Below are 15,276 nucleotides of genomic sequence, written 5' to 3' on the forward strand. Positions count from 1 at the left end.
CAGTACTTTTTAATGGAAACAACTTGACCAAAAATCTGTCACAGAATTTTGAGACCCATTAAAACAAAAGCTTAATGAGAGAAAAAAACGAGAGAGAGAGAATGCATTTATAGTACTCTGTTTATTAAAAAAAAAAAAACATGTATGTGGATTCCCACGTTTCAAATCTATGTTGTTCAAGGGTATTTGCGTTGTGTTTTGTCCTATTACTTATATATCCTCAGAATCAGCATAAATAAGTCTGCCTCATTGCTGTGTTTTTCTTTTTGTTTTGCTTCATCGTTTTTAAGGGCTACACAATATTCTGCTATTTGTAGCATTATTTACTTAACCAGTCCCCTATCAGTGAACATCACTGCTTTTAACCCTAATTCTCAACAGGGGTAGAGGGAGTGTGTGATTTTGCCCCCATGGGAGCATTTGGTAATATGTGGAAATAATTTTATCTGGCACAAATAGTAGAAGATGCCACTGGAATCTAGTGGGTAGACACCAGGGATGCTGTGCATCATCCTACGGTGCATCACATAGGACAGCCTCTACAACAAAGAACCAGCCCAGATGTCATGAGTGCCATAGCTGAGAAGCTGTCTTTTAATTGGTCTTATGCTGGTCTTTCCTCCTCCTAGTCTGCCTGGCCAGGCTGTCTAATCAGGTCATTCACTGCTTACACTGAGAAGCCAGCCCAGCCACCCCATCCACAGTCCCAAAGTTTGTAGAACAAACATTTCTGAGCCAAGCGGTCAGGATCTTCCAGGTGCCCTCTTTAACTATCTTTGCAGTCTTCCACTCCTTTTATACACTCACCCGTTCAACCCAGAAGAATGTTTTTCTATGGCTTTAATGAAGTCCTGCCCTCCTCCCACACTGGTGCGAGCATCTCATCACAGAGCCGACAGCAGCCAGAGGGTTCAGAAAGACTTTACAGAAAGCTAGGAGATGACCAAGGAAAATGAGCACAGCATCACCTGGCAATGTATTGTTTTTCTATCCACAGCTCAGAGGCCTAGTTTTGTCCCACAAGACATGATATCCGGGGGAAGAGTTGTGTCTGGGTCTCTGCCCAGCCCTGGTCTTCCTCTATATGGCATTAGTGCCTCTAAGGACCCCTACCCCAGAACACTGGAACATTCTTAAGACCCAAATCAAAAAAGATGCCCAGCAGGATGCCTGGGTGGCTCAGTTAAGTGGCTGACTCTTGATCTCAGCTCAGGTCTGGATCTCATGGTCATCGAGTTCAAGCTCTCCATTGGGGTCCATGCTGGACATAGAGCTTACTTTAAAAAAACAAAGAAGAAAAAGACAGCCAGCCATGTGTCCAGCTTAGCTTGCAGAGGACACTGGCGTGACCACTCCCTCCAGGCAGAACTAACCCTCTGACCCAGTAGGCTAAGCCTTCTCCTTGGAAGCCCTACCAGATAATTCTGTCTCAAGCAACCCAACCATAACATTCAGAGAGACACACATATAGTCACAGTTTGGCAGGAGGAAGAGTATCTCTTCGGGGGAATATAGCAACTATCTTTTCAAAATATATTTTTCATACCAATTCATGTAAAACCCACTGAAAGCTACTAATCCCTTTATCATTACAGTTTTGACCTTTGAACAACATGGGTTTGAACTGCATGGATCCATTTACATGCAGATTTTTTTTTTTTTTGGTAAATACAGTACTGTAAATATATTTTCTTTTCCTTATGATTTTCTTAATGTTTTCTTTTCTCTAGCTTATTATATTATAAGCATATACTATGTAATACCCATAATATACAAAATATGTTAATCAACTATCTTTTTTTTTTTTTAAAGATTTATTTATTTATTCATAGACACAGAGAGATTGGCAGAGACACAGGGAGAGGGAGAAGCAGGCTCCATGCAGGGAGCCCAATGTGGGTCTTGATCCCAGGTCTCCTGGATCACACCCCAGGCTGCAGGCGGCGCCAAACCGCTGCACCACCAGGGCTGCCCTATTTATCTTGTTGATAAGGCTTCTACCCAATGGTAGGCTGTTATTGGTTAAGTTTTTGGGGAGTTGAAAGTTACATTCAGATTTTTGACTGTACAGAGTTTTGGTGACCCTAACCCCCAGTGTTCAAGGGTTGATGGTATTTTGTTAAGTTTTTAGAAATCTCAAAAAAAAAAAAAAAAGTTTTTAGAAATCTCTAGTGTAGATTATCTTAACGTAGTGTCCAAATTTGTTATAAGTCACATTTTATTATGTAATTTTAATAATATGTAGTATTTACAATATGGCAGTACATATTTATATGTTAAAATATGATGTATTTTAAAATATTACATAAAATAAAAAGAGACTTAGAAATTATTTTGATCAGGGGCACGTGGCAGGCTCAGTCAGTAGAGCATACAACTCTTGATCTCAAGGTTGTGAGTTTGGGTCCTGTGCTGGAGGTAGAGATTACTTAAAAATAAAATCTTTAGGGGCAGCCTGGGTGGCTCAGAGGTTTAGCACCGCCTTCAGCCCAGGGCCTGATCCTAGAGACCCAGGATCAAGTCCCATGTCAGGTTCCCTGCATAGAGCCTGCTTCTCCCTCTGCCTGTGTCTCTGCCTCTCTCTCAATCTCCATGTCTCTTATGAATAAATAAATAAATTCTTTTAAAAAAAAGAAAGAAAAATTATTTTGGTTAGAGACCATGGTTTTTGTTGTTGATGTATTGTTATTATGAGTGTTTCTGAAGAAAAAAGTCTAAGAGTGATTCCTTTCAATTTTTAACATAATTATGTTTGTTCAAGTAAAGTTATGGCTTAAACTATATATTTTTTTGAAATAACATTTGACACAAATCTCATCTGTGTGCTAGAGCCACATAAATTAGTTTATGTTTTTTTAAAACTATATTATTTGCATGTAGTTTTATGGTTCCAAAAGTATAGACATAAAAAAAAAAGTATAGACATAGAAAATTGCTACTGTTCCCTAAGAAAATGGTACTGATGGGGAGTTTTGTCTTGCTGCCCCAGTTAACTTTTGTTCTGAGTCTTCAGACAGACAGCTTTTGGGAGTTTGTCAGAGAGTGGCTCTCATTACACCAGGTCAAGGCTTATCGCCTTTGGCCAGAGGCCACCACGGTCATTTTGCACCCTGCATCATGTCCCTTTCAGCCAGCCTGAATGGATTGTTTTCCTATTTGATACTTTGGGCTTAGTAAATTTTTGATAAAGGACAAATTTGGAAGGACTTAACTTATATCCTGTGACCTTCCTCCAACATCCTATAGAATGAGAAGGCTATTTAAAATGGAGGCAAGAAATAGCTCTCTCCAGTCGCTTCCTTCCAGAAGAAACACTGAAGTTGCAGAAGCTTGGGCTATGAGGAGGAGCTGTGTGCTTAACTCACAGTTTTTCATATTTGTCAGAGAAGGTTAAACTGTGCTATTTCCTGCCCAGAACCGGTTTGGAGCCAGTGAACATGAATAAATGAACATGCCAATCAATACGTATGCCGCCACAGTGGCCGCTTCACTCCTTGGGAAGTATTTTCTCTTGTCTTAATTCACTTAGAGATGACACTGTTTCTGTGCTTCCCACCAGGTCCAGGGTTGGCATCGCAAAGCCACTTCCTGCGGCTTTTTATTGGTCCCTGTTCTGGAGGGTCCCTTTGCGCTGCCCAGTTACCTGTATGGCGATCCACTTCGAGCCCAGCTCTTCATCCCACTCAACACCAGCTGCCTGCTCAAGGAGGGCAGTGAGCACCTGTTTGATAGTAAGAGACACCCCCTCTGGACTTTCTGTCTCCATGAGTAAGACCCTTCCCCCAAGGCCACCTCTCTAGGTTTTGAATCCACACAGGCTAGTGCACAGAGGGAGCCTTTGGACAAGGGGGCGAAAGGATCTGGGTTCCAGGCTGCTTCTTCACTTAGTGGCCGGGTAACCTTAGACAAGTCACTTAATGTCTTAAATTCCTTATTCCTCAAATGAGAGCACGTTAAAGTTTAAAGCTGCCTTGGCAACTTATGAAGACCCTTGTGAGGCCTGGAACAGATGGTGGGTGGGAGAGGGTGTGATGTACTGTAAATCACGAGCATTACTGGTATTCCCACACTCTCCTTTCTGTGCTCCAGCCTAACTGTGGGAATTTGAACCTTATGGGAGGCTTGAATCTGCTGTTTCACCTAAACAGGCTAAAAAAGGGAGACACTGAAAGCAAAACAGGATACAGCGGCCTATTGTGCAAGCTGTAGTGTGTCAGCACCTGGAACACTGCATGTGGCTTGAGTCCTGCATCTCAAGGAAGACAGAGCAGGAGGGGCCTCAGAGGACAGCCCTTCCCCTGGGACAGAGCTGTCAGTCTGATGGGACCCCTGCTGCTCCACCCTAGTCCAGCAGATCTCTGAGGGCAGGTGTGGGAAGGATCAAAGGACAAGTCTTACTTCACACAGCACGGAACTTTTTATCACCAATTAATTGCTCATTGGGATGAGCATATAAATAGCTCCTCCGATACAGTTCTCAGTGAGCTCACAAATGACCTGTCTAAAAACAGAAAGTTAGAATTGCTGCCAATACATCAGTAGCCCTTGCGTTTCTCAGATGTAGAAATTATAAATATGAAAGGAAAAACTTTTGGTGTGAGAGAGGTGGTTTCTTCCTGTGTGTGTCTAAGTCTGTGTCATGGTAGATAGAAGAGAAGCGGCCCAGGGGGGTGAGAGGTCTCGCTAGGTCAGGGAGGCCACACTGAGTATTCTCGCACTTTTCCTGTGACAGGCTGCCCCTGGGGTACAAACTTGTATTCCAAAGGCCCACCTGTACTTTCTTTGTTTACATCTTGGAAGACATTTTTACATAGACACAGTGTTTTCACTGATGGTTGGGGTTCCAAGAGGGCTTCACAGAACCACTGGAGGCCATAGATCCCAGGAGCCTCAGAGTTGACAAAGTGTACTTCTCTCTCTCTCTCTCTCTCTCTCACACACACACACACACACACACACACACACACACCCTTCTTGTTTAACCTCACCATGGCTGATAGAGGACCATGCAGTCCGGAAAAGCCACATGATTATATTCGTATCTGATTATTTCAATCCAGGCAACTGCTTCATGCTGCTGTTTGTAATATGCTCAAGAGACACTTCCCCCACACCAGCTAGACTCTTCTGGGGTTTTCCACCTTCACTGTAACAGCACAGGATGGCTGGCAAGACTGGCATTGGAGGACATTTTTGCGTGAGCTACTGGTTTTCCCTGCCTGTTGTAACTCAGGCTTCAAGACCATCATCCTCTGTTGGTTGCCATGGTTACGGCTGAAGAAGGGAGTCCTAGTTTAAAAGAATAAAGGCTTGAATCTAAAAATTGATTTTCTTGCTTCTGTGCTTCTCTTCCTATTACCTCCCCTTCTAATAACAGTGGATTCAAAATCTTAAAAATCTGACAAGGAATCCACTGTGTGTTTTTACCTGTTAAAGCCAAAGTGTTTTTTCTTTTTTGCTCTTTAGTTGCCTAGAGCCCTCAAATGTATTCTAGATAAAAAAAACTCCAAATGCAGAGAGAGCAGAGAGCCCCTGTTCTTCAGGATAGCTTGTGTGGTTGCTCCTCCTCAGTCCTCAATCCCAAGAGCAGCACTGGCCTGTTGCCTGTTGCTGTGACAGCCTGCCTCAGCCCTCCACCTCCTCATCAGCTCTTGGTCCTCACACCAGCTCTGCAGAAGGAGTGAGGCTAGAGCAATGATGTGGGTGCTTGTCTGCTCCCCTGCCCTCCCCAGCCCATCACTTTTCCAAAAATAATTTTTATATTTATTTGCTTCAGTTTCCCCACCCCTAAAATGGAGCTTATACTATTGTCTTTCCTTGTAGGGAAATGGAAGATTGGTAATAATTTTTTTTTCTCTTCTCCTTAAAAGCAGATAACATGCATTTAATGCTTATCTTTTGTTTGTATTTTAATATCATGTTCCTTTCCACTTTTGGCATAGGAAATCATTAGAATGAGTCTCACATCAAGTTCTGGTAGCTCACTGGTTGCCGAGGACTCCTGTTTAGTGCCTTTCTACATTAGACCTGATAGAGCTTTAGGGAACGTGTAGTGAGAATACGCCGTTGTTCCTTGGGATGGAGGCTGGTCTCTCAAAAGCAGGTAGTGTGGAGAAGCAGCACTTAGACTCAAGGGGGAGGTTTGGCCAAGAGAGGTGAAAGAAACAGAGGCCAGACCCAGGAAGAATTACAAACCTTGGGATCACACTCTGCCTGGCACTTATTTTTTTTCTCCTTTCAGGCTTCGAGCCAGAAACATACTGGGATCGAATGCACCTTTTCCAGGAAGCCATTGCACACAGGTTTGTCCCCTAACAAGAGGGCAACATGAGAGGGTGTCCGTGACTGTCATGGGTGAGCAGTTACCAAACCCAAACCGGGTTTGTTTTCATTTCTGAAATGAAACATTAGCCCACCCATAAGGTTCATCTCAGAAAGAGAAACTAGTCCAATAAATAAGATTTTTTTTAATATTGTATTTATTTATTCAAGAGAGACACAGAGAGAGAGAAGCAGAGATACAGGCAGAAGGAGAAGCAGGCTCCCTGCGGGGAGCCCAATATAGGATTTGATCCCAGGACCATGGGATCATGACCTGAGCCGAACAAAGGCAGATGTTCAACCACTGAACCACCCAGGTGCCCTCAAATAAATAAAATCTTATAAAAAGAAAAACTGTTCCAGCTTCTCTGAATCCCCTTACTGTGGCTTCCCAGCTCCTCCTTCATCTTTGTCTGGGTGGGATGGGTGCCCCTCCCCCCACCTTCACTATAGTCCTGGCTTGAATGCTCCCCAAGTGGACAATGAGGAGGTCAAACACCATGTGGTTAAATTGCCATTTTAAAATTAAAGGTCTTCCCTGGTGACATAAGGAAGAGATGAGGCAAGATTCTGGTCAGGCTGATCCATGCTGAGTAAATAAACAGCCTTGGTTAAAAAGTAGAGGGGAAGAAGGATAATATCCAGAGCCATTCTTACCCATGATAGAGTCAGCCTATAGAGATGGAGCTTGCTGTGCACGTTAGCTTACCCATTTAATTTGTATGTTTGACTTCATGTGTTCTTTGATAATTATTGAATGCCAGTCTAAAGATGGCAGTTGATATAGAGAACGCAACAAAAGGAAACAGGTATTTTACCTCCTTTGGTTCTGCCTACATTGGTGTCTTCATTACATAAACTCTCCGACTTAGGGCGGGAACCACATCTGTTAACACATCCTTTTCAGCACTTAGCAGGTAGAGCTGTAATAAATGTGTGTGATGGAAATAGAAAAACCCGGAATAGAACAAACCATAGATGAAAAGCAGAATCGAATAAGTCATAGATGAAAAGTGGCTCCTCCTGCCCATTTCCAGAACACAGTGAAGCAGAGAGCCCCAGATTCGTGTTCCTCATCTCTTTAAGAAAGGATTTCAATTAAGATAATTTCATTCTATTCAATTTAGAGCCTTTTGTAAGAACCTACTATGTGCTTAGCTGGGAGAACTAAGGGAAAGAGGTGTGGCTAAGGTGAAGTAAGATAAGGACCATCCCCCTCTCAGGTATGTGGGCGGGCACTCAATACCATGTAGAGTGCGGTATGGATTCCAGTGAGAGGCAGAGAATAGGTGTGGGATGGGACAAAAGCGAGAACATCCAGAAGGAAAGTCTGACTGGACAGCTGGTATAGGAGGGGCATGCAGAAGGGAAGGGTGATGGGCAGAGACAGGGCTGATTCTGGAATGCAGCTGGCGCGAGGACTCTCAGCCACCTGGAGATAATGGGAGGCTGGGTGGGAGGATGTCTGGTGAGGGCAAAAATGAGCAGCCTGAATGTACTGTCTTTTTTTTTTTTTTAAGATTTTATTTAGGGGTGCCTGGGTGGCTCAGTGGTTGGGTGTCTGCCTTCGGCTCAGGTCATGATCCCGGGGTCCTGGGATCAAGTCCCATGTCGGGCTCCCTATGGGAGGGAGGCTCCCTCTGCCTATGTCTCTGCCTCTGTGTCTCTCATGAATAAATTTTTTTTTAAAAAAAGATTTTATTTATTTGGGAGAGAGGGAGAAAGAGAGAGCATGGACTGAGAGAGAGACAGATGTAGATAGAGAAGCAGACTCCCCGCTGAGCAGGGAGCCCGATATGGGGCTCAATCCCAGATCCCTGAGATCATGACCTGAGCCAAAGGCAGATACTTAATGGACTGGGCCACCGAGGTGCCCCCTGAATGTTCTATCTTGAAAGATCTTTCCAGGTCCCTCTAGCTCAGGCTGTCAGAAAGTCCTCTGAGGCACATTTGCTCCTCTTGTTGCTTTAGCTAAGAAGGCCCTAATCTATGTGTCTTCCTATCTTTCCCTTAGGTTTGGATTTGTGCAAGATAAATATTCCGCCTCTGCTTTTAACTTCCCTGCTGAGAACAAGCCTCAGTATATCCATGTTACAGGTGAGGCACTCCAGGCAAAATGTGGGGCAGGGTGGGTCCCTGCAGCCGGAGCCTGTGCAAGGGGAATCTTCCCCTTGATGGAGCCTGTGGCTGCAAAGCCTCCACAGCCACCCTGGAACCCCTCCTGGAGGCAGTAACATAGGACCTTCCCTTGCTCCTCAGGAACAGTGTTCCTGCAGCTGCCTTACTCCAGGCGCAAGTTCTCCGGGCAGCAGCGGCGGCGGCGGAACTCCACCAGTTCCACCAACCAGAACTTGTTCTGTGAGGAGCGTGTTGGCTACAACTGGGCCTACAACACCATGCTGACCAAGACATGGCGTTCTAGTGCCACGGGGGATGAGAAGTTTGCTGATCGGCTGCTCAGGGATTTCACGGACTTCTGCATCAACCGCGACAACCGGCTGGTCACATTCTGGATGAGCTGCCTGGAGAAGATGCATGCCAGTGCCCCGTGAGGCCGGGCTGCACCTGGGTCTGACGCACAGGGAGGATTCCGCTGTCACTCTCCACGTCCAATAAGAGCAGTCAGGCTTTGGGGGGCAGGCGGCAGTGCCACCATCGGTGAGTGGGGGCCATTGCTGCTGCTTCTTTCCCCCATCCCCCCAAATGTCCTTCCCCTTGAAGAGAAAGATTCAGGAAGAAACTGGCGCTGAGAACAGGTGGGAGGCCCACATGGTCCGTGGAAAGACCTCAGTCCTGAGGAAAGGGGTGAGCAGCCCCCATGAATGTCCTTGGAGAGGGGGTGGCTCCTGCGAGCATTCTTTCCCTCCACCAGCTGTAGGCATTTCGGAGCAGTCTGACACTTCCCGCCCAAAAGTGTGCACAGGATGTAAGATAATTTTGTGAAATAGTGTACCATAGGCTCATACCTACTGTATATACCTGTACATATCAGAAGCAGGAATAAAGTGCCACATGCAGCATCTCCGGCCCCAGCCTGATTCCTGGCAGCAGCGATCCTTTCCTTGGCTGGGCAGCCAGGCCCTATCGCCAGGGATGTAGTGGCAAATGAGGCAGCCACAGAAGGTGAGGACGTCTATAGAATTCATTGTCTTGGAGAGTCTGGCTGTGGATTTACTGAAAGATGTCTTTTCATAGGCCCTTGGGCAAGAGCAAAATAGTTTCTTTCAGACCTAGTGAGCAGAGCAGATAGTACCATGTGCAACTGCAGGCTTGTGCTTTTGGAGTGAATCTTGCTTCATGGGTGAGCCCAGTGTGGTGCATGGATATCATGGCATTCTTAAAAAAAAAAAAAAAGAAATCAAAGGAAAAATCTCTATTGACTCCAAGGTTTAGAACCCACTTCTAAGATTCAGTATGGTGCCTCAACCTCAGCAACCTGCCCTAACCTGCTGGTGGCAGGGGTAAGGAGCTGCAGGACAGAGGAGACCTGACAGATACTGTCACTTCCTCCCCTTCCATCTCTCCACACAAGCCCTCCACAATCTCTCCCTTCTCAGTAGCTTATGAATCCACCCACTTCTTCCCGGGCCCTCTGCTGCTGCTCCCAACCCAGCCCCCCCTTCAGCTTCCTCTTCCTCTTGCATGGCTAGGAGAGCCCCTAATCTGTCTCTGTTTTTCCTCCAGTCACCCTTCACTTGGCAGGTTTTTATTTAAAAACCACTCTGCTTGTGCCCACCACTTATTTAGACCTCTTTGGGGACTTGAACTTCAAACATCTTAGATGTATGTAGCCATGCACAATCTGGTCCTGGGCTGTTCCCTCAGCCACTGGAACATCACAAACTCTTCAGCAGCTCAGATCCTTTGCACATGTTGTTCCATCTGCTTAGAACATTCCTCCTCTCTAGGCCCACTCTGCCTTGCTAACTCCTGGTCATTGCTCACCTGTTCTTCGCTCACATGTTGCTTCTCTAGAGAAGCACAGTAGGCTACCTGTCAAGTCTTTCCACAGAACTTTGTACTTCCCTGGCAACACTTGGCACATTTACATGCTATGCTAGCATGATGGAAGGTTGCCTATTTTGTTGATCTCTTTGTTCTTAAATGTGCAGCATTATAGTAAATGCTGGAGAAATGATGTTGGCTAAATACGTGGAGTGAATGAATGAACTCTGGACTCAAGGGCCAGGCACTGGGTGTTGCATCTGAATCTCTGCACACTGGGTTCGTTACCTAATGGAGGTCGTTTCCTCATTGTAAATTGGAGCTGTGTATGCTCCACATGTATGTAGAGATTTTAGATCTGTTCTAAAACACAACATATGTGAAAGCACATGGGTTGATTCCTGGTGTGAGGAACAGGTCCTTGATAAAAATCCCATTTTTTTAATAAGCATTTAGTAAGCCATATTACATTTATTTTTATTTTTTTAAAGATTTTATTTATTCATTTATGATAGACATAGAGAGAGAGAGGCAGAGACACAGGCAGAGGGAGAAGCAGGCTCTATGCCGGAAGCCCGATGAGGGACCCGATCCCGGGACCCCAGGATCGCGCCCTGGGCCAAAGGCAGGCGCCAAACCACCGAGCCACCCAAGGATTCCCTACATTTATTTTTAATATTTAATTAATTTCATATTTGGCCACTCTTCTTTTTTTTTTAAGATTTTTTATTTATTTACTCATGAGAGACACACAGAGAGTCAGAGACACAGGCAGAGGGAGAAGCAAGCTCCATGCAGGGAGCCGGATGTGGGACTCAATCCCAGGACCCCAGGATCACACCCTGGGCCAAGGGCAGGCATTAAACCGCTGAGCCACCCAGGCTCACCCAGGTATCCCCAAAATCCCATTTCTTTTCATTTCTCACTTTCCCTTCCCTAGGACAAACTTTTACTCTTTAAGCATCAACATTCTTCATTTATAAAATGGGAGACTGTCTGCTAGGGAGATGGGGAGGACCATAAGACAGGTATATGAAAGCACTTACTACCCAGCAGGAGGTAAACAAAAATAAGCTGTTCTGACATTCCTGGATGGAAAGTCCTCTTTGCCATGTTTCTGAGCCAGCTTCCTACATGATGTTGCTGGATGCGGCAGCCACTGGCCTGTCTGGATCAGGTCATGTGGCATAGTCATGTGTTGTCCTCAGTTTTCTACTTTCTGCCCTCCTCTCTTCCAGAGATGATCTGGGAGAAGAAGACTCAGAGTGATTTGGTGGAAGAAGGCAGCTCACAAGCTAGAATGGGCCTGAAACACCCATGCCCTTGAACCCTAGTTCCTCACATTCTTCCTCTCTGATCAGCACCTCCTTCCACCCACTTGGCCAAGCCAGAATCTGGGAGTAGAACTCAATCCTCTTTCAACTCCACCATCACCTAGTCCTCCTACTGGTCCTTCAGGCCTGTCTATCCATACCTGCTGCCCAGTTGCAGAGAGAGCCCAGCCTGAGGAAGTACGTGGTTTGGTTAGACATGAGAGATGTGTGCATGCATATCAGAGGGCCCACACCAGGCATATAAATGTAAATAACCGTTTCTTGGTGGAAAAAGAGAAAGGCAGGAAGCCTGGGGCCAAGAGGCCAAGAGTATCTGGGTTTAAATCTCAGCCCTGCCATTTCTTCCCTGTAAGAGGTAGGAATGTTCTGTCTCCTGAGTGTGGTTCCTTACCTGTTGGATAGAGATGATGTGGCCTCACCTTTCTTCCCAATGCCCCCACACACACTTCTCTTAAGTGTTGCTCTTCTGTGCTTGTGACAATGGGCTGATAATTAATTTCTTCTGGCATACTCTCCAGTCACTGAGAGTTGAGTGAGTTTGCTGGTGAGACCAAGAGAGCAGGTACACATGGCAGGCCCCTCACAGGGTCCAGCACAAAAGAGGGCCATATGGACTACAAGGAGGATCTTGATGGGATCGCCATTCTGGTTCCCTAAATTAAGTCATAGAAGGCACTTATTCATGTTGAGAAATGAGGCCATCTAGACCTAGACACATACATGACATGCCTCAGGTCACCCCAGTGTAGGAAGGAATGAGGGTGGCCCAGTAAGACAAGGAGCCTTAGAGCAGAGGGGTTCTTGGAGATCTGGTCCAACTCTTTCATTCTCTCCCAGTTAAGGAAACGGCATGACCTGCCCCAGGCTCTAGGTGGAACTGGGACAAGGACCAGGTCCTCTGATTCCCAGTGTTTCTCTAAGCATTTGGTTACAGACAGTATGTGGCAGTTAAGAGGGCAGGTATAGGAGGCAAATGGCTGGATTCAGATTCTAACAGGGGCACTTGCCAGCATGTGAGACTAAGTAAGTCACTGCATCTCTCCAAACCTCGGTTTCCTCATCTGTAAAATGAGACACTAGTACCACTTCACAGGGTCTTGAAAACCACATGAGAGAATGTGGGTAGAGAGTGTGGACAGTGCCCGGAACATTGCACCTCCTGAAACATCAGCTGTTATAATGATGACAATTGCCTCAGACTCTGTGAACCTCAGGAGTTTAGAGAAGGGAATAATCAGAGAGCTGGAGTGGGCAAGCTAGTCTTTAAAGATGAAGTGGCCTTGGACCTGATGGGATGTATAGGAGTCAGAGTGGTCCCCACTTGGGCCAGAAGGCTGTATTCCACTAACAAGTTGCTGTGGTCATTCTGCCTTATATAGGTCCCAAGAACCTCTGCTGAGAAGTTTTTTCTGTTGGCAGAGGTACCACGTTGCTGGGAGCAGGAAGAGGGCCTTTTGACTATGCTGTCCTGGCTCCTTCTCATCATGAACAGGGTCGTTGTGTGAAGCTGAGCAGCTCTATGAGACATTTCTGGGTTTTGTGGATGTGCTAGGGGGTCCCTAGGCCCTAGTACACCTGGGGCAGCACCAGTGGGCCTCCTGAATGTAGAAATGAATCTAGGGTGGGAAACCACACAGAGTGTGAGATGAAGAAAAACCTGATGGGAAAAGAAATGAGATAGAGTATCAAAGGAATGGAGATAAGCAAATAAGGCTGCAAAACAGAAGTAGTAACTATATTAGCCCCCCACCTGTAGTTCTCCAATGCTCCAGTGTGAAAGAGCTCACACAAATTGCTGATTCCAGAGCCTCTCCCAGAGATTCTGATTTGGGAGATCTGGGACTCTGCACTACAAGTAGACATCCTACTATTGGTGGTCCATTTGAGAAACCCCGTTCCCAGATTCCTTCTTGGGGCTTCTTCCTGAGTACTCTACACGCAGTTGCAATAGCCTGGAAATCTGATTCTCAGACCAAAGCAGATTAGAAGCCACACACCAAAGGCAACATAGTAGAGGCAGAGAACTTGATGGCTGAGAGAAATGGCAACTCACAGAAGCCCAAGAGCTGCACAGGGCCTCCCAAGGCACAGGACCACCAACACCTACACAGCTGGGCCAGGAGCTGCCAAGTACTATACTGGATAGGCACAGAAGCCTGTACCGCCCACCCACCCCCACCCCCACCCTCCATGTAGGAACAGACCCATCAAAAGAATTAATGGAAACTTCAGGTATTACAAGGAAGAAGCACATGATACATGCCTGGGACACTAAGGAAGTCTGTGAGGCTTTGCCAACATGGATAGGAAACAGGACAGAAGCCTGAATAGAAGCCAATTTGTAGTTAGCCCGAACATTTCAGGTACATATAATAATACTAGGATGTCCATTTCTTGAATGTTTGCTGTGTTCTGGGCAGTGTAGTATACATACTTGACATGCCACTGCATCGGGTAATCTAAACAGCCATCACACCAGATGAATGAAAAGCCCAGGCAGTGGAGCCCAGGGCCCAGCCTCCGCTCACTGTGCCATCCCCCTCAGCTGGGTCAGTGAGCATCGCCACTGCCCTGACCTGGGCAGGTCCTTGCTAGGACCCTTTACTCCTTTCAGCTGAGTATATGGCATGTGGTACAGCCCTGCCGGTGTACAGATGCTGTGTAGTGTGAATGTAGCCTCTCATACAGGTGCTCTGGTGGGAGCACACTGTGACTTTAAGCAGGTGCCAGTGGCTTTATCTCTCCTCCAGGCTCCTATGTGGAAGGCCCTGTCTGCTCCTTTCCTTCCAGCCCCACATCCCTTGATCAGCCTGCAAATGCTTTGGGCAGCTCCTGGCTTTCAGGCCATGCCACACACTTGCCCAAAGCCTGGCTTGGAATGCATGGGTTGTGGGGGGCAAAGCAAGCACCAAGAACTCATTCCTACCAGTCTTTAGATTTGTTCTCCATCTGCTTCTCTGGCTGCAGCAAGATTCATGTTTCCTCAGTGAATCAGTCCTTCCCGGAAGAAAATCTCTCCCCATCCTGGTGGCAAAGCATGGAGTTGCTATATGACCACCAGCAAACCCCTCTCTCTGAGCCCTGGCATTTTCATCTAAACACATCTGGCAGTGAGCCTGGGAGAAGCCTTGGGGATCACAAGATTTCAGATCTTTCCCTCCTTGACTAGAAGGATTGCTAAGTGCTAAGGGAATGGGAGTCCCTGTCAGTCTCTGAGGCAGCTGGTGGCAGCTGTAACGCAAGTTGAGTCCCTTACCTCCTCTCTGTGTACTGTGAATTGTACCAGATTGCTTCTCCAGGCTCAATTTCTCCCCTTACATTAACCCTCAGATATCTCTTGAAGAGATATAATTTTATTTTTAAGCCCAGAGCATCCTGGGAAACATTTTCCTAATGTCTTTGTTCATCCACCCCTAATATCTCACATTCTGGGTTCTTCTCCTCTCTACAGTCTGGGAGCAACAGGGAGGTGTGACCAGGTGCTATCCTAGGAAAGGTGACCCTTTACAAGGCGAAGTGTCCTGCCTCTCCTCATCCTGTGTGTCCTCAGAAGCTGAGTGGACACAGGCTTGAGAGGGTGGGCAGGGTTCTGCCAGAGGCAAGCCTGTGAAATTTTTGTTCTGACTCTGTCTCAAAGTTTCCACCCCTTTTCCAAGCTGTTGGAAAGTGCACTGGA

At 46.3% G+C, this 15,276-nt stretch overlaps 1 protein-coding gene across 12 annotated transcripts in view; it reads left to right on the top strand.

Moving 5' to 3' along the window:
- The window catches only part of DEPDC5 (DEP domain containing 5, GATOR1 subcomplex subunit), a 125,285-nt gene extending 115,944 nt beyond the window's left edge, over positions 1-9,341 (top strand). For 10 of the 12 annotated variants that reach the window (XM_072803357.1, XM_072803364.1, XM_072803356.1 and 7 more), the window contains 4 exons: positions 3,560-3,731; positions 6,242-6,302; positions 8,336-8,418; positions 8,581-9,341. In XM_072803357.1, coding sequence (XP_072659458.1) covers positions 3,560-3,731; positions 6,242-6,302; positions 8,336-8,418; positions 8,581-8,873 — 609 coding nt within the window. In that variant the 3' untranslated portion in view covers positions 8,874-9,341. Of the gene's footprint in view, positions 1-3,559; positions 3,732-5,060; positions 5,278-6,241; positions 6,355-8,335; positions 8,419-8,580 lie in introns of those variants that run through there. The other 2 variants (XM_072803368.1, XM_072803367.1) reach the window with 2 other exon arrangements.
- The last annotated feature ends 5,935 nt before the right edge of the window (positions 9,342-15,276 follow it).

Source organism: Canis lupus, chromosome 27 (genome assembly GCF_048164855.1).
Source record: "Canis lupus baileyi chromosome 27, mCanLup2.hap1, whole genome shotgun sequence".
NCBI classification, from domain to species: Eukaryota; Metazoa; Chordata; class Mammalia; order Carnivora; family Canidae; genus Canis; species Canis lupus.